Source organism: Nematostella vectensis, chromosome 9 (genome assembly GCF_932526225.1).
Source record: "Nematostella vectensis chromosome 9, jaNemVect1.1, whole genome shotgun sequence".
NCBI classification, from domain to species: Eukaryota; Metazoa; Cnidaria; class Anthozoa; order Actiniaria; family Edwardsiidae; genus Nematostella; species Nematostella vectensis.
Window position 1 is genome coordinate 2,382,416 of NC_064042.1, and position 22,835 is coordinate 2,405,250.

General features: G+C 42.2%; 1 protein-coding gene and 1 long non-coding RNA gene across 2 annotated transcripts; both read left to right on the forward strand.

The window, feature by feature from the left end:
- Window positions 1-856: 856 nt before the first annotated feature.
- On the forward strand, window positions 857-22,756 carry LOC5511687 (glycine receptor subunit alpha-4). The gene is made up of 10 exons (XM_048732603.1): window positions 857-909; window positions 12,643-12,749; window positions 13,017-13,150; window positions 13,364-13,434; window positions 13,660-13,886; window positions 14,468-14,550; window positions 19,825-19,968; window positions 20,467-20,570; window positions 20,689-20,952; window positions 21,420-22,756. The coding sequence occupies exons 2-10, from the start codon at window positions 12,667-12,669 to the stop codon at window positions 21,699-21,701; spliced, it is 1,392 nt and encodes a 463-aa protein (XP_048588560.1). The 5' UTR covers window positions 857-909; window positions 12,643-12,666; the 3' UTR covers window positions 21,702-22,756.
- LOC125572273 lies at window positions 9,258-10,426 on the forward strand. The gene is made up of 2 exons (XR_007313729.1): window positions 9,258-9,736; window positions 10,191-10,426. It is a non-coding gene; the product is annotated as an uncharacterized LOC125572273 (long non-coding RNA).
- Window positions 22,757-22,835: the final 79 nt, after the last annotated feature.

Here is a 22,835-nt window from a genome sequence, read left to right on the forward strand (position 1 = left end):
AAGGGCTTTAAACCACAGTCTATCTAATTTGACTGAAATGTGCCTTATTTGCGACCCGCTCTCTGTGTTTGATTAGAAAACCCGGTCGAGTTATGTTGCGTAATCTGAGCTACTAACAATGTGAAAAATATATTTTTCATTTCAGCCAAATAAGAGGAATTTCTTGGTTTATCATCACAAACTCTGTTCCTACCGCCCTTGCAGTCTATATTGACAGAAATGGTGGGATTAGAAATGGCAACCCGCAGTGTTTTATGGGCATTGTGAAGTTAGCGGTTTCAAGTATATTCAAGCGAGTTCTCTTTTTTCAACTTACGATGTAAAGAATTGCTTGAAAAACAACAAATTTTGATATCCTATCGTTGGCACCTCCTTTGAATATTGGTCTTGAATTTTCGGTGATGCATAGTATGGCAATTAAAGCCAATTTGTTAAACAATGGGGCTGTTTAATATAGTGAAATGAAAATATATATCCACAGATGTTGTTATTTGACTTCGCGCACGTTATCATATATTTCGACGAAAATAAGAATTAATAGAGTGATTTGTGAGACAGAATCTTCTAAAATCGGTTTTGTATTATAATACATTCCCTTAATCCTTACCGGTATTGAGGTAAAGTCCTAGCGATAACATGTAACTATCAGAGGCATTTTCTCTGCTAACTGAGACACTTTGCAAAAAAAAAAAAAAACGATGAAAACCTTTGTTGTTGCTGTATTTTTCTTGTGGTGATATATTGCTCCTGTAAATGAAAACATTTCATCATTGCTTTATTATATTTTCCTTGCAAACTGTTAAATCTCTCTCATGTTTAATTCATAATTACATTCATAACTGCTTGTGACAATAAACACTGTCGCGAAATCGTTTGACTGGAAGCTGTTGGAAGTGTAATTCACAACCGGTAAGTTATTTCAAACCCTGACAAATTCAAAAATGCATCATTTTATTTCTCCAACATTGCACTTCAGCAAGTTATTGGTTTACCGGTTTGTTGCTGTTTGTTATTCCTGGGGATAAATATGAAAACGGTGCTCTAAATTAAACTGAAAATGAAAATAGGGTTGCCCAAGCCGCTCAGATTAAGGTTGCAACATTTGAAAAGGGAAACAGATGTCACTATTTTTCTTTTAAGTAGCCAGTTAATAAGTGTGAAATAAGACGTTATTATGGTACTTCAAAGACTTTGTTTTGGTGAATTGATGTAAAGGAGCTATTTCTTTGTCAACACATGCCTTTAAATGGAACCTTAAACAGCAAATGGAAACTAAACATACTTAAAACTTAACGTTACATAAACTTGGAAAGAAGTGTCATAGCCAATCAATAAGAAGCGCGATTTGTATAGTTCATACATTACGAGGTGACGACTGGAATAAATATAAGAATCGATGGAATGAATCTGAAAAAAAAAAATGGATCAAGAAAGAATAATAAAAGGTGTGAAAATAAATAAATAAATAAATAAATATGAAACGTTTCAAAACCCCTAATAAACTTTTTCACGAGACCTTATAGTACTAAAACTTCTATTTATCTATTTTTCTACTCTTCTATTTATTTATTTTTCTACTTTGCTCTGAAGACCTGTATGCCTATCTATTCCACTCTTCGACTGGTCTCGTCCGGTTTGGTCTCATTTCTGTATGCCTATCTATTCATTCTTCGACTGGTCTCGTTCGGTTTAGTCTCATTCCTGTATGCCTATCTATTCACTCTTTAAGTGGTCTCGTTCGGTTTGTTGTGACATTTGGGCACCTGCGTTTGTTTTGTAACCGCAATATGTGGAGCTCTCCACAAGACACCAAACTCAGCAGCAACTCCGCATCTCTTATCATCCGAGTGAATGCAGTATGGCTAACTAACGGAACAAGCGGCATTAAGTTTGACATATTTCTTTATAAATCAATAGAATAAAAGGGAAATTCAGCGACAAGGATTCACGTTTAAACGGCTTGGTAAACGTTTGAACGGCATTTATTCATATCGAAAGTAAGTGTACCCTGGCATAGGTCTGCGAGATAAAAATATTTAGTTTGTTGTTTTTTCCTCTCGAATTTCGACGGTATTTGAGTGCTACCGAAAATGGCGCCTCCAACCTTGTATCTTTCTTTAGTAGGGAGAGAGAAGTCATAAATTCCGTTGAGAAAACCCCCCCAAATCGTTTATTACACGTGAATTTGACAACAACAAGGCATGTTCTAAGTTCTAAGGCAATTTTATTGACAACATTTCACAAAAAATTAAAAACGCTTTACTCGACCGATCTCAGAACAGCCGAATTCCGAGCTACGACAAGCAACCATTGCCTGGGCTACCTGTGGATATTTACGCTTTTATAACGGCTTGGTAAACGTTTGAAGACAAGTGACCAGGTCAGTGCGCATGTCCGTAGACAAGCCGTCTTCGCGGGGGCCTCAAAGAGTTCAAAAGTGCTCCATTAGTCATGACAAATTTTCTATCTCATATTTAGCAGATACATATAGCAAAACGAACAAAAAAGAAAAAGAAAAAAGAAATTATGAATGGGGAAATCAAATTTTCTGTCACAGACGTGAGCACTGCCTCCTTACCAACTAAGACGAAAAACGCCTCCCCCCACCCACCCGCAACACACGCACAAATTTCCTTTGATCGAATTTCCTTTGATTTCCTCTGATTCCTTTGATCCTTTAATCAATTTTTTCATAGTGGGTTTTTCATATGTCAACATATTGCCTTGTTTTCCACCGAAAGATAGAGCTGATTGACTTATAAAGCAACCTGCGGATGGTCTTTATTTCCATGTTTTGTAATTCTGACCTATTCGCCGACTCTCTTTAAATCTAGTACCACTCGCAGATCTGCATCTACACTGCATTTCTAGAAACAAAACTGAACCAATTAAATGAGGTCACAACTGCTTGGCATCTAAACGGCGTGCTGCGTGGACGTCTACCGACAGATTTGTAATTAAGTTTAACTCCAAAAGCTAATTCTGTTTGTTATAAACCCTGAAACGCAAGAACTTGGTTTTTGTGTTCTTCTTGGTGCGCTACAAGAACTTCTAAAAATCCGGATACAACCTTACCTATCAAGAACCGTTAGAGCGAACGTTCAAAATTTTCTATATTATTACTTTCTCAAATTTTCCTCTGAAGTGAAGAAGTTGCTTTCAGCGTTTGCTCTACATTATCCACTTCGGGTTGATACCTAAAAATTCCTTTTTTCTGTCGAAAAAGATAATTTGCGCAATTCTGTTTGCGGATATCGACCAATATCTTCATTTTAACAGCGCTGTTTTCAATTTCGTGTTCCGCTCAAAAGCATTTTAATATCAGTGTTGTGTCTTGGTGTGTATGTTTTTTCTTCTTTTTTAGCTTAAGATAGTAATTAGTCTAGGAATAAAATATAATCAACGCCCAGTCCCAACTATGCATTTATTCAGAAAGAGTAGCACAGTGGGAATCCGTCCTAGCAGTTTTCATGTGTATTGAACGAAGTGTAGAAAAAAAGGCAATTCTTTCTTTCCATAAATCTTATGGATTATCAACCAGCCTCGAGTAAAAATGCTAAAATAGAAAAGCCTTTATTTTCCTTGTTTTTGGGTCGCGATTTTCTTCGCTATGACAATATAATGGCTTATCACTAATAGATAGAGCTGATTGACTTACAAAGTAACCTTTGCATGGTCTTTTTTTATTACTCAGGGCCGTTGCAGGGGGTGGGGTTCTGGAGGCATGTGCCCCCCCTTATTTTCAAAAATGATAAGGAAATGACCAGAAGGGGCGTGGCTGTGCCCCCCAATATTTTCTAAATGTTTCTGTATTGTCCCCCCCCCCCCCCCCAATCTTACATGGCCTGCTACGTCTATCTTAAGTCTTTTTCTTGTTTGGACCTTTGGACCTTTTCGGGGACTGTGCATCCCTCGTCTCCTCGGATAAGGACGTTAAGCCGGAGGTCCCGTCCCTCACCGCACATCATTAACCTTGTATTGGGGGGACGCTGGCCCGTGGTACCATGCCCGTGGTACCATGGAGCAGTCCGTATCTACACACTGACGAGTAAAGTCAGTCACATGTGAAGCGCATTTAATCATTTCGTATGTTAAAGTGCGCTATACAAATGCGCACTGACGAGTTAAGTCAGTCGAACGTGAAGCGCATTTGATCATTTCGTATGTTTAAGTGCGCTATTCAAATGCCAAATATTATTTTTTTTTTTTCGCGGCCTCAAACTCACTTCAGCTAGTCCATTACCATGCGTTTCTTGATTGAGGCTTGCTAACTAAAGACCACTTGAAAGTGTTTTCTTTTGCCTCTATATTCCAAAGGCGATAATGAGTCTAAAAGATGCAAAAGATAAAGCTATGTTAGCTTACATTAGGTGATCACTTAGGATACACGCCCGTTCTCCTGAGCATAGATCCCCTGCTGTGGAAGTCGCTCGTGGAAATATGAGTATGTAAGCAACCGATTGTTTATATCAATTATAACGGTAGCGAACACTTTCTTATCTGATAAGTACTTGACTATCAAGCTACTATTCAGTATTTCTCAGCGCAATTTCCAGATTGCGTGCTTTGATAATGACAGTACATACATTTTTATGCGAATGAGTGATTATGAATGGCTTTAAGATCCTTAAAGCTTGAATAGTTGTATCAATACAACCAATGTGTACTAGTATGTTACAATATGAAAAACACACACACACAATTTTTAATACATTATCAGTTAAAAACACTTTTTTCCAATATGCACACGAAGTCTAGTTGGGCTCAGAAGTTGTAACACCACCAGAGTTCGTGCCCCGTATTTAATTGTTTTAACCTCATTGTGTTTAAAGTATAAAAAAGTATACATACTCTCTTACTCTTTTAAGAGAAGTGTCAATCCCAAATTTTTTTACTTTTGTAATATTACGTTAAATTGACCATTGTTTCGTGCAAGCGTTTCACGAAGCCATTATGATTTGGAGTCGTTATCAAGATAGAAAAATACTCGATTACTTGTTTAAGTCATTTTGATACTTAAGACCAGCGGTCTGAGTTCGTCGAGATTTCTCGGAAAAATGATGTTTGGGTGCCCTAGCTCAAAATTAAACTGGTAATAGGTATGGGTGACCTCAGTATACTGTGAAAGTTTGAAGCAATTTGGATAAATATTTTTGGCGATAGAAGCCGAAAAGTAATTTTTCGTCTCCCGCACCCGGATTTGAGACAATTTCGTGATTGTTAGAAAAAGACTAAAAACCGGTTCGCAACGCGTGATAAAACATTTGCAGCTTATATAAACCTAAAGAATAGATAATAAGGATTTCCCAGGCTGAAAGATAAGCTGTTCTGTCAGCACCTTATTATTTTACGCGATTTTATTTTATTTTATGTTTTTAGATAACTTTGAAAAGCCTTGAAATGATCGTGTAATATCGCCGATGAGATGTGGATTTGGCAAAAATGATTGCATTCATCGAAAAGAACATCATTTCTACGTTTGATATGTGAAATAAAATTTAGGGGCAAATAAAATCCGACTTTTTTACAAGCCGAAATATGACCCCCACTTGACCCTAATTATAAACAAATGCCGACTACTGTATCGGGTTTTCCGCATTCAAACAACGCCTTCAAATCTCCAGAAAAACAAGAAAGAGCGCTCAAATCAAAAGAAATATACTGTCGGCAATACTAAAATTTAATGGTAATAATTTCATAGCATTTATTGCATTAAATTGCGATTTTAAGGCTCGCGTGATACTATTTTGTTTGCTGCCATGCATACGTAATTAAAAGGTGACAAACAAAGCGACAAGCATAAAATACCTCACCATGACTGCAATAAGACTTTTCTGATAATTACTTATTAAAAAAAAAACGCCCAAAAGAAGAAAATGAGAGTTTTGCATGTTTTTATTTAATTAACAAGCGATACTGGCAGAATTTTGTACAGTTTTAAATTGTAATTAAACAAAAAGCTTGATCAAATTGTCAAAATTCGCTTAGTTTCAAAGCCTTTGTTCAACTACAAATTTGATCAAATAAAAATACAAATTATACAAGAACGCTGAGACATTTGCGATATTGAGGCCTCTCACCGTAAGCTGTTCTCCTTTTTAGTAAAAGAGAGTATTGTAGTGTAAAAACTTACTCTGGTCTTCACAACAGAACACAGGATTACCGACTCAGAAATCTATTTCATGTAACCATGAAAAAAAATATAATCGGGACCCAAGAAATCGTGGATTTATTTTGCGCAACAACATCTTTGAATATCATCCACGAGCGCCCGTGGCTACAAAAGAAGCTTTGCGTCGGGTTGCTCCGGGCACTTGAAGCTCCAGCTCTTTGCAGATAGTGGGAAGGGTGGCCACTGAAAGAAAGGTGAGCCTGGAGGGACCTGGAGTACAAGTGGCACAAGTCGATGCCGTTCGCTTCTATTGGGTGATTGAGTTGGCATTCATCTAGGATGGCAGCTCTCGTACGGAAGTAGGTGGCTGCCTCCTCCGCAGCCTCTGCAGCCTCCGCATCCTGTGTTATTTTCGGGAAAAATACACCTGTACATGGCCCGGTAATAGGAACTCGCTGATTTAATCGGCGTTCCCCTGTATAGAGATGCAGCTTGTTGATTCTATCACTTCATTCCCAATTAATAGTACGCCCCCCCTCCTCCCCCCGACTACTTTTTGGTGGTAGCCAAGCTTGCCGGGAAGGGGGACTCCGATAAAAACAGACGGGGGTGACCGTCGGCAAAATTGATCGTAACCCGCGTTAGGGATGGCACTTTAGGCGTGGTCAACAGAAATTATTTCCTCTAAGAGATGGAAAAATTGGGTGAGGTCGAAGGAATTTTTGCCCCTAAGGGATAGCAGAATCGAAAAAAAAAAACCGTTTAACACCCCCTTAGGAATAGCAGTTGGTCGAATTTTATACCCTAAGAGATAACAGAATGGAAAAAAAAAACGTTTAACACCCACTTAGGAATAGCAGTTGGACGAATTTTACACCCTAAGAGATAGCAAAATGTGAAAAATCCTCCAACAGATGAGAGATGGCAGTTGGTAGAAATTTTATACCCTAAAAGATATGACGATTACCCCCGTCTACATTTTTAGAGAGTCCGCCCCCGGGCAAAGATATGCATTCCCCTTCTTTGGCAAACTCGCATTTGCCGTATAGTGTGTGCCGGTCTAACCAAGCCAAGTGTGTAAAACTTTTCACGCACTGGACAGCTGAATAGCTTTGTGGTAGGCTTTTCCTCGCTGCTGACTGCGGGTTCTGGTTCAGCGGCGTTTGCCCTGCGCTCGACAGCACGCTTGATGTCATCGAATTCACCGTCACTGAACGAGCCCGGAAACGTTGGAATCGATTGGTCAGGATGCGGCTTGAAGGCTCTCTCTCCTCTTCCCCTCCCACTCCCTTCGTTTTTCATTTTTGCTCAAATCCAAGATGGTGGCTATAATACACCGGGTAAACGCCCCCCCCCCCCCCCCCTTATCTTTTCAAATATTATTCTTTTTCCAAATGGTACCTTTGGTTGAGCAAGCCACACCTTCCCCCCTCCTCAGTCCCCTGGTCCTATGATCTCCTGCCTGAGACTAGTAAAGAAGCGCTTATAGCGAGTAATTACCTGCTTGCAATAAACGTTTACAGCACCTTACGCGCAATGATAGAATCCTGCGTTGTCTTGCTTGTAGTATGCCGGTAAAGTGAATAGTGAAAGCGATTTTTTTACTGGTTAACAAGCCAATCGATTGGCCAGGACACAATTTGGACGGCTGTTTATCCCGGCCAGACAAACTTTGTCCTCCTAGTGCGGTTAGGCCCTAAGTTAACGCGCGAAAAAATGAAAACAGAAAAGTAACCTCAAAATTTACCTAGGGAGCTTTTTTGGACATATGCTCCCTGACAAGAATGGAATTTTTTTGGTAGTATTGAAAACAATAGTAAAAAGTATCAACTGTTATTTTTTCTTACTTTCTTTTTGTAACTCAATTTACCTGGGGAATGGAAATTGGTTGGTTATATCATAAACAATAGTAGAAAAGCTTCAACTGTTATTTTTTCTTAATTTGTTTGTATGAACGCTTGTTGAATAAATTAACCCTTCGAATTTGCATAACAACACGACATCAGAAGATGGTACGCGTTTCTAGTCCACGAAAGTAGGGAACGAAAGAAAATATTACAATGCTTATAGAACGAGGGATGGATAGAAATAAATATAGGACGATATAAGAATAACTTTCGTGGGAAAAAGTTTGGAGATGCTCATTAAGCGGAAGAATAAAGAACCGGAAGTTTTTAGTGCCGATAATAATTATCATGCATGCGGATTGTACTTTAAAATGTTATGAAAATATAATCTTGAAAAGCATATAAACATCAGAGAGACAAGAATATTTGATTAAATACCAGTATTTTCAAGAATTATATTGCATCCTTTTTTGGGGGGAGTTTTAATTGTTATTTATAAGTTTTTGGTAGCGAGGCATTAAAAAGTGAGTGTCGGCATTTGTTTATAATTAGGGTCAAGTGGGGGTCATATTTCGGCTTGTAAAAAAGTCGGATTTTATTTGCCCCTAAATTTTATTTCACATATCAAAAGTAGAAATGATGCTCTTTTCGGTGAATGCAAACATTTTTGCCAAATCCACATCTCATCGGCGATATTACACAATTATTTCAAGGCTTTTCAAAGTCATCTAAAAACATAAAATAAAATAAAATCGCGTAAAATAATAAGGTGCTGACAGAACAGCTTATCTTTCAGCCTGGGAGTTCCTTATTGTCTATTCTTTAGGTTTATATAAGCTGCAGTTGTTTTATCACGCGTTGCGAACCGGTTTTTTAGTCTTTCTCTAACAACCACGGAATTGTCTCAAATCCGAGTGCGGGAGACGAAAAATTACTTTTCGGCTTCTATCGCCAAAAATATTTATCCAAATTGCTTCAAACTTTCACAGTATACTGAGGTAACCCATACCTATTACCAGTTTAATTTTGAGCTAGGGAACCCAAACACCATTTTTCCGAGAAATCTCGACGAACTCAGACCGCTGGTCTTAATGTGTCTCTCGTCAAGCGAGAAGTCCCTATATTATATTCTTTGGTCGTAAGAACCGCAAAGTGCTACTGTAAGCTCTCTTAATTCTTTTAAGAATTAAAAATATGAAAGGCAGGTCGCTGCATCGCCTAACAATGTGCTATATTCACTAAATTATCATTCTTTAATGTTCTCTGTAACCAGATGACAAAAAAGTCGATTTGCTCAACCTGTGTGCGCAAAGACCATTTGCTACCCCCCTTGCCTGGGTACCCTATGCTTTGCATTTTCTGACCTTGGTCAATTACACGTTTCGCTCATGCAGCGAAAAGCGGCTGATTCACAAAGACGCGACTTCCAGTAACCGGAAAATAGAGGTAGTGTTTGGCCAACAGGGCGGAGTTAATCGTGCGAACCCTTGAATTGCAGTTTATATCCTCGAGAATTCGCTCTTGTGCCTGTGGTGTAATCCTTTAGAAAGTAACGGCTGGAAATGAAATCCTTGATGAAGTATTGATCCTGTATTATCAGTAGTTAAAAGAGCTTAAAGCTACGATCAAAGATGAACCCTTGCAAAACCTGAGAATATTTTGGGGCCAAGTTCGACGAGATTGAAGTCTTGCAGCGCGTGAAAGGAAGGCCCGTGCTTGAGTGGAATCTAGAAGCCAACTGTGGGTACTGAAGCTTACTATTACGTAGTGATTTTATGTAAGTGATGGTGTAAAATTTTTAGACTTTATGAATTATAACTTGACAAAAGTGCACATGAAGGATGGCAGGCTTGCGTAAAAGTTGTCTTAAAATGTCAAGCGCCAACAAAACATGCAGCATTTGAAATTTACGAGAGGGGAGATATTTTAAAGGTTATACATCAATTCCGATGGTAGTAGACTAATATTTTCGTCCTTACTTAAATGCTTTTAATTAAGAAAATGTTATCTAGGTTACTCGTACTACTGTTCACAATCGCGATCTCATGGGGTAAAATATCAAAATTTACATGTTATATTTGTGAGAGGGAAAACAATGGCGACCAGTTTGTCTTTTTAATACGCAGAGTATTGGCGTTTTCTTGTTTTATATGTTCAGTTATGATTTCGATTCCGTATTTCCTCTTGTTTTTATATATGTTAACGCTTGATTTCGTTTCTATTTGTATAAGGAATTTGATTAATGGCCTTAAGAGCTGGCGCGTAACTAGCGGTGGGCGTGGATGCGTGAGTCACCACTCGGCCGCCAAAACGCTGTCTTCAGGTCTACGAATGGATATTTTCGGCCCGCGTCGAAGATCCTCGATATTTGTCTACAACGGCAACTGAAAATGAAAAAAGAGAAAAAAAAACTTAAAAAAAAGACGGGCCCACTGGCCAAGGATCGAACCTCATCAGATAGATAAAATGAGAAAAAAAATAGACCATACTTCCAGACATACGCTGAAACGCCGTAAGGCAGCTGAAGCTTTACGGCTAAGCTGGAGATTTCGGCCCCAGCACCGCTATCTAGCGAACTGTACAACACAAAGGAACCTGAGGTACCCGCGCATTAATGGGGAGGCAATAACCAGGATCCCAGGCCTGTCTTAGTCGGTTACGCCACGCACAGCTCGCTGAGATGTACAGTGAAAAATGTGGCCGTGCTTCTTTGTTAAGTCACGCACGTGTGTATGACATCTTTTGTGCCCAAAGACAACAAAGGTGTAAAAATGACTTATACTGAAATGTACACGATCTTGATACATTTCTGTGCTCAATTTTAAAAAGTACCCGGCTAAAAGCTTTCGTAAAAATTGCAAGTACTGTTTATTCACCTTTCAAAGTACGTTGTCTGCGTAAAATGGCAAATGGCAATTGCCAAATGACAGTACTGCTATCCGAAAATACAATGGGAATCGGCATTTCTACTAAATGCAGAAAAAGTGAATAACTTATCCGAATAATAAACTTATCTTTAAGCAGCTATTAGTTTAAGAAGGACCACCTAATGCCTTTCGCACAGACAGCGTTTTTTTGGAATAGGTGTATAGTCATAAACGGTAGAACGAATGTTCAAATATGGATGTCAAATATGTTATTGAGTCAAAGGATCAAATTATCCGACTCGATTCCTTATTTCAAATTTGCTGAAAAAAAAAGAAATTTTAAGTACCAGTATCCTCTCCCAGGGATTGAAGCAAGGTACATTATCACGTGACGTCAGGTCAAACTTCTGGAGGAAGTGGGTAGCTCGAGAAAGGGCGTGTTCTTAATCCGTGACCAGTTTCGGGCAATTCTACTTTTCACTTTTCGGGTGAATAAGGTAACTGAAATAAGAAATTTCTTTTGTCCTTTCGAGCTTGAAAATACATTAAAATCTATTTTTTTGCTAATCAAGCCTTGTCAAAAGTTCAGAAAAATGTCCTGTATTTTCGTTTAAAATCTAGCTTTTTCAAATTTTGCAAAAGAAGAGGAAAATTAATTTTTCTTTAGCTTTTTCTCGATTTCTATCTCCTCAAAGTGACACGATTTTGCTACGCGTTTTCTCATCTCTAACAGAAATAACATAATATAACGAATTTAATTGTGCCCCAAGCGACTATCCCACATGCTGCACTACTGTGGAGGCGTGGTGATATCACTCTATCGCAACTGGTTCCCTCCGGTTCCTTATTGTATGCCAACGATTGTGCGCGCCGTATGGGCGGTCGATTGCGGACCCGCGGGTAATACGCAAATCTTTCTTTAAAAAACAACAAGAAGACGCGCGAAAGATATTTCCAGTAACTTGCTCGTTGATTGGGCAAGGATCGAACGCTGGACGCAAACTGCTGAAAATCGAGTAATTGATAAATTTTGTGCCAAAAACTTAAGCATCGCACACTCATCAATACAAAACGTGCCTTTCCTGTGGATACCGCGGAAAGAAAGTTGTCCGCAAGCATCGAAAAACATGCCCTTGGAATGTAAACAACGAGCCACGTGATACGATACGCACCGGAATCTTATGGCGTCTGCAGGACGTGAGCAAACGAATTGCCGAAAGTGGACCGTGACTTTTTCCTTGTTTTCTTTGTTTTCGCGAAATGAAAAAAAAAACTACCAGTAATTCTAGGTTTCTACATTTCTATTAGAGATGAAAAAACGCGTAGCTGCCTGAGAGGATAAACATCGAGGAAAAGCTAGAGAAAAATTTATTTCCTATTCTTTTGCAAAAAATGGAAAAGGTAGATTTTAAATGAAAATGTAGGACAAGGTTTGAAAAGCAAAAAACTGCATATTGATGTTTTTTCAAGATCGACAGGAAAAAAGAAATAACGAATTTCTCAAGTTTTTCAAGTCGTTTCAGTTACCTTATTCGCCCAAAAAGTGAAAAGTAGAATTGCCAAAACTGGTCAAGGATTGTGTCCTTGCATTTTTTTAATCAACAAAAACTTTTATTTTACCGAGTTTCTCGACAATGCAAGGGTCTTTTTATTACAACTTATATTTTCTTTCCTATATATAACAATTTGAATATGTGATATTTAAATATATTGATTTTTAGTTTTTGTTTTGTTTCTTGCTCATTTTATAGACGGCCAAAAAAAATTTTCTCTCCATAGCCTACATACTGCTGTTATCATTTTTGTTGTTTTCTAGAATAGAATTTATGACCGAACCAGAATGAAGAGACCGTCTTCCCTCCATGTGGGAGCCTTGATAGTCATGCTGGCGCATGCGCACAGCAGCTCATGCTCAACTCAAAGGTACAAAAGTCATTATTCCGCAGACGAATCCTTGAGGTTTTTGTTGGTCTTCCTGTGCTTTGTGGGTCTCCTGATGATGTGACGTCACATGAACCACAGGAATCCTGAACGCACTTAAACTCGGTTGATTATCCTAGCACTATCAACGAATTTTCCAGTGTTTTTAGCAGGAGCTAGTTATAATAGGAGAATGCTGTCCTAAATAGCATATTTTGTTGGACATTTTTTTGTCCATAGTTGTTGTTTATCAAAACATTCTTCATGCAGTGTATCCTGCACCTCGACCAACCGCTGTGTCAGGCCGGCCTGGTACAACGAGACCTGGCGAACAAATAGTCTGGACGAGTTACTGGACGTCATGGTCAATTGCTATGACAACAGAGTGCGACCTACATATCCAGGTATTTCATTTATGTGGCAATAAGACACTTTTAATGTCATCATGACAACATCTTTACGACTGACATTCCAATTGTATTATACTGGTTTACAACGTGCAATTTTGCCTTTCGAGAATTCGAGTCTTATAATATCAGCAGGGTGTGTATTTGCAGTCTTCAAGAGCTGCTGAATAAATATTTTTAAAATAGTATATAACATGCTTTTTTTAACAGATAATGGTCCAGTGCATATTCAAGTGGACTTGTTCATCCAGTCGGTTTCCAAATTCTCAGTTATAAACATGGTAAGCAGTGTTTACTTATAGGTGGGCGGATGAACGGGCTGTCGAAAAGACGAACGAGCAAACAGACAGACAGAGAGACTGACGGGCGAACAAAAGGCCGACGGACGAACAGACAGACAGAGAAGAATAAATATAGGCAGGCGAATGGACAGACAGACAGACACTCGGCAGCTCACCGCTTTTATTTTTGAATGCATCGTTCATAACTAATTTGGCTGTTTCCAGGAGTATAGTATGACGTTATACATGCGCCAGCGGTGGCTTGACCCGAGATTGGCGTATGGTGATATGTTCCCTGAAGATTTCATCACTCTTGGCCAGGATATGGTGAGCCAAATATGGACCCCCGACACTTACATCGTGAACAAGAAACAATCTATGACCAATTCAGGCCAAGGGATGAGCATGTTTATACGGATCTCAAGGAACGGATCTGTCATCTTCTCCGCTGAGTAAGTAAGCAAGTATCAACGGCCAGGCCCGGATGCAATTGTCGCATTTTTGGGCATATGGAAAAAGCATAGTAATTGAAGATTCCGTAATAAGAAATGACCCACTTTTTGGCCGCGTCTGAACAGTGCAGGTCGATCTCTATCGATTTGTGGAATTGATATGATTTATTCATCGCATTTTAGCAATTAATCCGACGAGCCAATGAATCAGACCATAAAATTCATTTACTTTAAGGTCCACCACAATACATTTCCGTGTATTCAAAAAATTAATAGCGTGCTAAGGGTATAGCCTTATTTTAATTCTACCTAGATTAGGGAAGGGCCAACTTATTCTTCCCATAAAATTTCTCATAGAATGCGCTGCTGTATTTAGTGAATAGCCCTAAATCCACTCGATATACATGCTAGCTACTCTTCAAAAATTCGTGTTAAAGACATCGGTCCGCCTATGAGGATCGATGCGTTACCAATAAGTGCCAAAGCAATACGCCACGGGTAAGCTGCCATTTTAAAGCAGACAGGTTTTGATGTCGCCTTATTTCGTGTAGACAGGTTTTGATGTATTCTCCTTGTCACAGGAAAACGTTGGTCATTGTTTGCCAGATGGATCTAAGAAACTTCCCGATGGATGAGCAGCAGTGCGATTTCAAGATTGAGAGTTGTGAGTAGCGCGAAGTTAACGTAATTCTTCGAAGCTCTTCTATCTTTTCTTACGAGACCCAGTGTTCCGTAGTGCAGAACACGTGGGAAGCAAATTAGCTGTTCTGCAGTCTAGCAAACAAGGGAAAATTACGGTGGCCCATAAGGGACATGGTATTTTGGGTATATATTTTTTATTCCCTCACGGCCCCCTCGCCCCACGGCCCCACCGCCCCACGGCCCAATCTCCCCTCGGCCCCATCTCTCCACGGCCCCATCGCCCCACGGCCTTATTGCCCCACGACCCCATCGCCCCACGGCCCAATCGCCCCACGGCCCCACGGCCCCACCGCCCCACGGCCCCATCGCCCCACGGCCCCATCGCCCCACGGCCCCATCGCCCCACGGCTCCATCGCCCCACGGCCCCACCGCCCCATCGCCCCAAGGCCTCATCGCCACACCTCCCCACCGCCCCGCGGCCCCATCGCCCCACGGCCCCATCGCCCCACGGCCCCATCTCCCCACGGCCCCATCGCCCCACGGCTTCATCGCCCCATCGCCCAACGGCCCACGGCCCCATCGCCCCACGGCCCCATCGCCCCACGGCCCCTTCGCCCCACGGCCCCACGACCCCATCGCCCCACGGCCCCACGGCCTCACGGCCCCATCGCCCCACGGCCCCAAGGCCTCATCGCCCCATCGCCCCACGGCCCCACGACCCCATCGCCCCACGGCCCCACGGCGCCACGGCCTCATCGCCCCACGGCCCCACCGCCCCACGGCCCCATCGCCCCACGGCCCCACCTCCCCACGACCTCACGGCCCCACCGCCCCACGGCCTTACCGCCCCACGGCCCCACCGCCCCACGGCCCCTTCGCCCCACGGCCCCATCGCCTTACGGCCCCACAACCCCATCGCCCCAAGGCCCCATCGCCCACGGCCCCATCGCCTTACGGCCCCACGGCCCCACGACCCCATCGCCCCACGGCCCCATCGCCCCACGGCCCTATCGCCCCCCGGCCCCACCGCCCCACGACCCCATCGACCCACCGCTCCATCGTCCCACGACCCCATCGCCCCACGACCCCACGGCCCCATCGCCCCACGACCCCATCGCCCCACGACCCCATCGCCCCACGGCCCCATCGCCCCGTGCCCCCCCCCCCGCCCGAAGACCCCATCGCCCCATCGCCCCACGGCCCCATCGCCCCACGACCCCATCGCCCCACGGCCCCATCGCCCCACGGCCTCATCGCCACATCGCCCCACGGCCCCATCGCCCCACGGCCTCATCGCCACATCGCCCCACGGCCCCATCGCCCCATCGCCCCACGGCCCCATCGCCCCACGACCCCATCGCCCCACGACCCCATCGCCCCACGGCCCCATCGCCCCACGGCCTCATCGCCACATCGCCCCACGGCCCCATCGCCCAACGGCCTCACGGCCCCACCGCCCCACGGCCTTACCGCCCCACGGCCCCACCTCCCCACGGCCTCATTGCCCCACCGCCCCATCGCCCCACGGCTTTTTTTAGTGGCGAAGGAGCAGAGAGCAGTGATAACAACACCACTTTGCCAATGGATGAAAAGCCAAGCCCAGGGCCAAGCGTCTCGTGGTCACCAGAATCACCGTTGGCATCACCGCCACCACAACTCTCGGAGGATGATCATCTTAACGAGGATGATCAGAAAAACACTTATCTGGTAGAGAAGCTCAAAGCTCGACTTTAGGCACCGTCACCCCAGAGTCGGATAGAAAAAGTGTTAAACAGCCATGAATGTGTAAAAGAACTCCTAACTTTGTACAGGGATCCAACCATTTTGAGTTCCAAAGTCATATTATCTTTCCACGGTGAAGATGGAGAAGGCGATGCTGTACTAAGGGATGTCTATTCCGTGTTTTGGGAACAGTTCACATCAAAGTTCTGCGAAGGTGCTTGCCACTACACACCAGTGACATCCGCGGCCCTCTCCAATGACGACTATGTGGCTTTGGGTCGTATAATCACACACCAGATTTTTCAAACAGGGACTTTCTCGCTGTTGTTGACTGAAGCAACGATGCAACAAGCTGTCTTAGGCAATGTCACAGAAAGTTACCTACTGGAATCCTTCTCTTCGCTTCTTCACGAGAAAGAACGAATGTTAATTGCTCAAGCTACGGACACCAGCTAGCCCTTTCCAAAGGAAGAACTGATAGACGTTTTGACAGATTTTAATGTATCAACATTGCCAAAGCGGGAGAACCTGAGAGAAATCCTACTGTGGCCGAGACAGAGCTTGTCTCCAAACCGTACCTCCCTATCATGAAAATCGGACAAGGGATGGGTTACTACTGGGTAGGGGTAACGATGGAAGAAATACGGGCTCTGTACTTGTCAGCCATCCCAACACCTCTCTCTGTGGCCAAAAAGCTGTATATGTCAGATCCAACACAGACGACAGGGAATGTTTTCCGCTGGCTACTTCGATACGTCAGAAACTAAAACCAGAAGCGGCTTTCAAGACTACTACGTTTCTGTACTGGTAGTGAGTATGTTGAAGGAAGAATACAAGTTGAGATGGAAAAGATGTCAGGAATGGCCATGAGACCCAAAGCTCGTACATGCTTTAACATTCTGGTTATACCTGAGAACTACACTTCTTATGCACATTTGAATGAAAACCTCGACTTTTACCTACATAACACTCACTTCTGGGAGTTAACTGAAGGGAGTGTGTTGTTTGCAGGTTTAGAGTTACACAAAGTTTATTTAATTATATACACAATATGTACATATCGCATAGAGCAAGCTAATAATTTACTACAGTAAACTATACAGTACTACAGTAAATTATTTTGGTCGATGCAAGATTTGTTGGGTTTTGTTATGAATTGTTATTGGAATATGCTGAACAGGTTGCATTGTCAAAAGAATTTCCCGCGATTTCGAATCGTAACTAACCTTAAGGTTATATTACTACATTCAGTTTTAACTACATAGGTAAAAAAACATTTTTTTCATTTGTATGATTGAAAAAGTTTAAAAAAATACTGTTAGCATTAGCAAGTCTTGTGTTTCTCGATGGTGTAACCTTTTTTTTTTTTACACAAGCACCTTAAGATGGGGGCGTAAAGGGGGTGCGAAAATCTTAAAACCGCACAGGAAAACGCAGAGAAATACGCCAAAACCCGCGAAACCGCCAAAATAAGTCAAAAACCGTAAACCGCGCAGTCTAGAGAAACTGCAGTAGCGCGAAATAAAATACGAAAAATCGCGCCAGATTTAAGGCAAACCTTTGCCCCCCATCATCTTGTGCCCTTTTGCGCCCCCAGATGATTCGAATAGTACGTCCACTGACATCAAATTTTCTGTTTGCCATCTGTTTTACTTTATTTATTGCCAAGAAAGTATCACGACTGTGATGGATTTTATTTGGTAAGTATAGACCTATTGTATTTAGAAAAGGGAGATCTAATGGCAATTGCTAAGGCGTAGTTTGCCGCAAACTACCATATTTAGGCTAAATTGTATGATTATATGTTACTTGTTTCGGTCAAAAGTTGAATAAAAAGTTGACAAGCGTCATTTGGCGAAGTAGGCGAAGTTTGGCTACTTGATTAAGTTCGTCCTGAATGATGTTGAAGTAGCAAAATCGTAAACACTCTACAAGCGGATCGTTATCATCATAGATCCCTATGTCCCGCATGTCCTTAAAATATTTTCTCCACCAGTTGGAATTGGATTTTCTTAAAAACTACCACCAGGCCTCAATGCGCTGATTGGATGTGGATTTACCATAAATGAAGCTCTCGCCGCCGTCACGGACGTCAGCACAATTTCTTCGCAGAATGCGCTGAATACCTGCTACAAGGACGTTCTCGGTCCCGCAGTCTGCCCTTACGAATTTCGATGTCCCATTTATTGAAGGAACGTAATCGATAAAGTACTTCGCTACAATTCTAGGGTTGTTATTTGATGGCCCGACCTCTAACCACAGAATGCGACGGCTATAACCGTCGATTGCTCCATGGATAGCAAAACCAAACGGCTTCAATTTATCGTATCCATCAATATGCCATATACCATCGGGTCCCTTGGAGTAGTACTTTCGTCTTCTAAGCTACTCGGGGTTCATATTTCAGATGAGCTAACATGGGCTGCGCACTGCGACCATGTTGTCAAGAAAGCCAACAGAAGCCAACAGAAAACCAACTTTGTAAAACAAACCAAACCGGACAATCCCATCTTTCCACTTGTCAATAACAGAGTCGTTCACTCGACTAATAACATGCGTCTGAGGTCTGGAAGAAATTCCAACCCAATGATTGTACCGACAGATTAAAACATTTTGTAACTGTAAAATGTCAAGTATTAGTGTTTTTCTTTTTCTAAATGCGCAATTGCCTGTAATTCAGCTCCAATAACTGCTAGAGGCATCAATAAACAATATTAATAAAAAAATTATCCTTGATCTATAGTCCACTCCCTCTGGATCGATGTATTTTAGAATTATTCTGACCGTCTCGCGGTCGACATTTAGGCCATACTGAACCCGTAGTCTATGGTGTATTTGCCTGTATCCGAAACAAGACCCACTTCTACTTATCTCTTGCTCAATAACATCACAAATGTCCCGGAGACTCGCATGTTGTCTTCTTCGCTGCAAACCTTTTGAACGAAGGATCCTTTTTAGCTGATGCATTGAGATAGTTATACCATGCAGTGCACAAAGAAACGATAATATCTCGCAGTACTGAAAACCAAGCAGGAAATAGCTTTCTATTATAAAATCTCGATCCCCTTGCACGCTCGGAAGATATGTCGGCACTGCAAAAGCTCCGACACAAAAAGAGTAAGCGAGAAAAATAGAAATAAAACCAATGTTTCTGTAGTTTTCTAAGTGCCTAATGAGCCTGCAATCACCGTGGTGTGGCACAGCGGTATGGCCGTGGGGCGACGGGGCCGTGGGGTGATGGGGCGATGAGGCCGTGAGGCGATGGGGCCGTGGGGCGATGGGGCCGTGGGGCGATGGGGCCGTGGGAATAAAAAATATATACCCAAAATACCATGTCCCTTATTGGCCACCGTAGAAAATAACGAAATTATTCATATCTGCGAGCGGCGAACACGCTTCAGTCGTTTCTCCTTTTGTTATGAGGCCTATACTGCAGTCTAAACAAACGATGCACGCGACTACAGTGTTACTTGCTTAGACGCCGTCCCCAAATACACACTTTTACTTAAAGAGTCTCTCTCTATCAGCCGCCATGTTGACATCCAAGCAAAATACATATTTTTTTCGTTCTAGATGGTTTTACCATGAAGGATGTTGTGTACAAATGGCTGGACGACCCCAAGCAGAAAACTATAGAGACGGCCGAGGGACTAGACGCCACGGAATTTAGCATTGTCTCCCTTAAGCCTATGGAGAACATAAGTGTGTTCAACCTAGGTAAGATCGCCCCCAGGAGAACACAAATGTGTTCAGCCTAGATAAGTTCTCCCCTGGGGTATCTTCGGGGTGTGGCGGTTAGTTAGTCAATTGTACAATCGTTTTGTCAAATCAATAGTACAAGGCATTTGAATCTTTGTCTGCAATCTCTGTTCAAGAAATTGGTTGGTAGGTTCAGAGATTTTAGCAATACGCAGGTTGAGCCAGTGCAAGAAAGACCCGCAAAATATAAAAACAATTGACTATACTACATTAACTTTTTATATATGCTTTGTTGCGCGACCTCCCACAATCCAAAATTTCGTTCTTCGTTTGGGAATAGCGCGTAGTCAATCAAACCAAACAATCAAAAACCAGACAATCCGCCCCCAAACCTTTTGTCTGACTACGCGTTTTTCCCAAACGAGACATGGATGTTGGATTCGCCGTGGTCGCGCAACATCGAATTTGGCCGTAATGTTGTATGTCTGAAAAAAAAAATTCTTTTAACTTTCTCAGGGAATTTCTCAAGCTTGACCATGCGGATATATTTGGACAGAAGGACAACTTATTACGTCATACAGATTTACATTCCTTGCAGTATGATAGTTATGCTTTCATGGGTAAGTACAATGTTGCTATGGTAATGTCAATCATTCTCGAGCAAATTTACATTTCTTGAAGTATGATCGTTTTGGTTTCCGTAATATATAGTAATGCTATATATTTTGCAATCATCAGATTTCATTCTGGCTCGATTACAAATCGGTGCCTGCTCGGACAGCCCTCGGAATCACGACCGTATTGGCGATGACGACTCTTTTGTTCGGTATCCAGTCGTCCCTTCCCGGCGTGCCGTACATTAAGGCGGTTGATCAGTTTCTCATCGTCTCGTTCGCGTGTGTCTTCGTTGCGTTGATCGAGTTTGCCGTCGTGAACTTTATCAGTTCGTACGATGAGTCACATGATGACGTCACACTCAAGAAATATTCTAAATACGACATGGTGAGTCACGTGTCACGAGTAGGTTATATGATGAGTTGGTAATATTGCATTTTATCAGATGGTGACAAAGCCAGAGTTTGTCAGCCTCTTTTATAAACTCTTTCATAAGCTCTTTTATAAACTCATAAACTCTTTCATAAACCTCTTCTCTAAATAAACACAGAGTGCGTCGCATAAACAAGAAAGCAAGGAACTCTTGGTTTTATTTTATTTCCTGACAAACTCTTTCTTAAGTTTCTCTTAAACATGGAATCGAGGTTATTTTCCTATCGTGAGTCTACATATGGAATGTTGATCACGTGGTTGGCTGGTTCCGTTTAGTGAGCTGGTCACGTGGTGTGTTCATCACGTGGTAAGCTGGTCACGTGCCAAGCCGGTCACGTCATGACTTGGCACGTAAGCAGGTTATCTGCCAGCAAGCGATCTGATCATTCTCACAATGCATTTTCTCTCTTCTTATCTTCCAGTCTGAAGCTTTTACTGTTCAGTTTCATAACGAGGCTTACTGTGGTGAAGAAAACGGTAGTCATAGCAACGCCACAGCATCCACAACGACACCTCACCAAAACGCAGCAGCCAATGGTGATGTCAACACAGGAAGACCAAAAAGAAGAAAGAAAGAGAAACATGCGCCGAAATGCGGCTCGGTCCACGCGCTGACGATAGACAGATATTCACGGGTGGCGTTCCCTCTCGGCTACACCATTTATGTTATTATCTATTTCGTAAGACAAGGAGCCTTGTCGTGATGTCAGCAATTCTTTATCACTTATTACGGAAGTATATATATAAATTTAAGCAAAAATTTATCGCAAGACGACTTCCCAGCAGTCAACGCGAGCCTAGGTAAGACAACAGGGCTCCTTGTAGCGGAGCTCCCATACCTAAGAAAAAGTGGTATACAAAACAAATATTGGTAAGTGTCGCGATGTCCGTCGTCCGTCCGCATGTCAAAAAGGAAGAGACAGCGATCTTCATATCAATCAATGGCTGTCGTTTTTTTTTCTAAATGGTCTAAAAGAGCCTGGGGCGAGCGCGCGGGAGACCTGTGCTATTTTAAGACGTTAGATACTAGGCTCCATATCCAAGTTGACTACCAACAAGATCGTATTAAACACGAATTACTGCAAGTTTACGTGGAAATTTTCGACTAACAAAGCTCTGGAGCGAGAAAAAAGTGAAATTGAATCGAAAGCGGATTCTTAAATATGGTATGTAATGCCCAATAAGAAAATGACCGAGCGAGCTAGAAAAACGACAGTTTTTAAAACAAGATTGATTGCTTCTTGGGCCTATTTTGCCGTGTTGTCTTCTCCTCAACCCGTAGCAGGTGCTTGGGGCACGTGTCCTCGTCAATATGTAAAGAGACAAGCGTGATTCTGCTCTATAACACCTGAGTTATAGTAGTACAGGGCCGTAGCAGGGGTGGGGCACTGGGGGCATGTGCCCCCCTTCCAATATTTAAAAAATATATATATAAGGAAATGACCAGTAGGGGCGTGGCTGTGCCCCCCCTAATATTTTCTTTGTTTCTTTATTGTGCCTCCCCCACACCCCCCAGTCTTGCGTGGCCTGCTACGGCTTTGCTATAAAAAGGGATCACGGACATGAAAATCTCAGGGCAAACAGGGTTCTCGGTAGAAAGGAATGCCATTTCGTTTGTGCTAAGAGTCATTTTTATCAGAATGTCTCAAAGTAGATGGAATCCATTTTTTAATCTTTATTTTTAATTCACGTGGTTATATAAAATGTTTTATGTTCAAATTGAACGAAAGTGCACAAATATATAATCATTTTCTAACTATTTGGTGAGTGTTGATGGAAATACCTAACGCGCCACACCCGTCTAACCACAGGAAAACCGGAGGCGAGCAGGAAATTTC

Coding starts and splice junctions, on each gene's coding strand:
- LOC5511687 (XM_048732603.1), top strand. CDS start 12,667: ATGAAGAGACCGTCTTCCCTCCATGTGGGAGCCTTGATAGTCATGCTG. Junction 14,551..19,824: donor CGATTTCAAGATTGAGAGTT/GTGAGTAGCGCG, acceptor TTTTCGTTCTAG/ATGGTTTTACCATGAAGGAT. Junction 20,571..20,688: donor TGATAGTTATGCTTTCATGG/GTAAGTACAATG, acceptor TGCAATCATCAG/ATTTCATTCTGGCTCGATTA.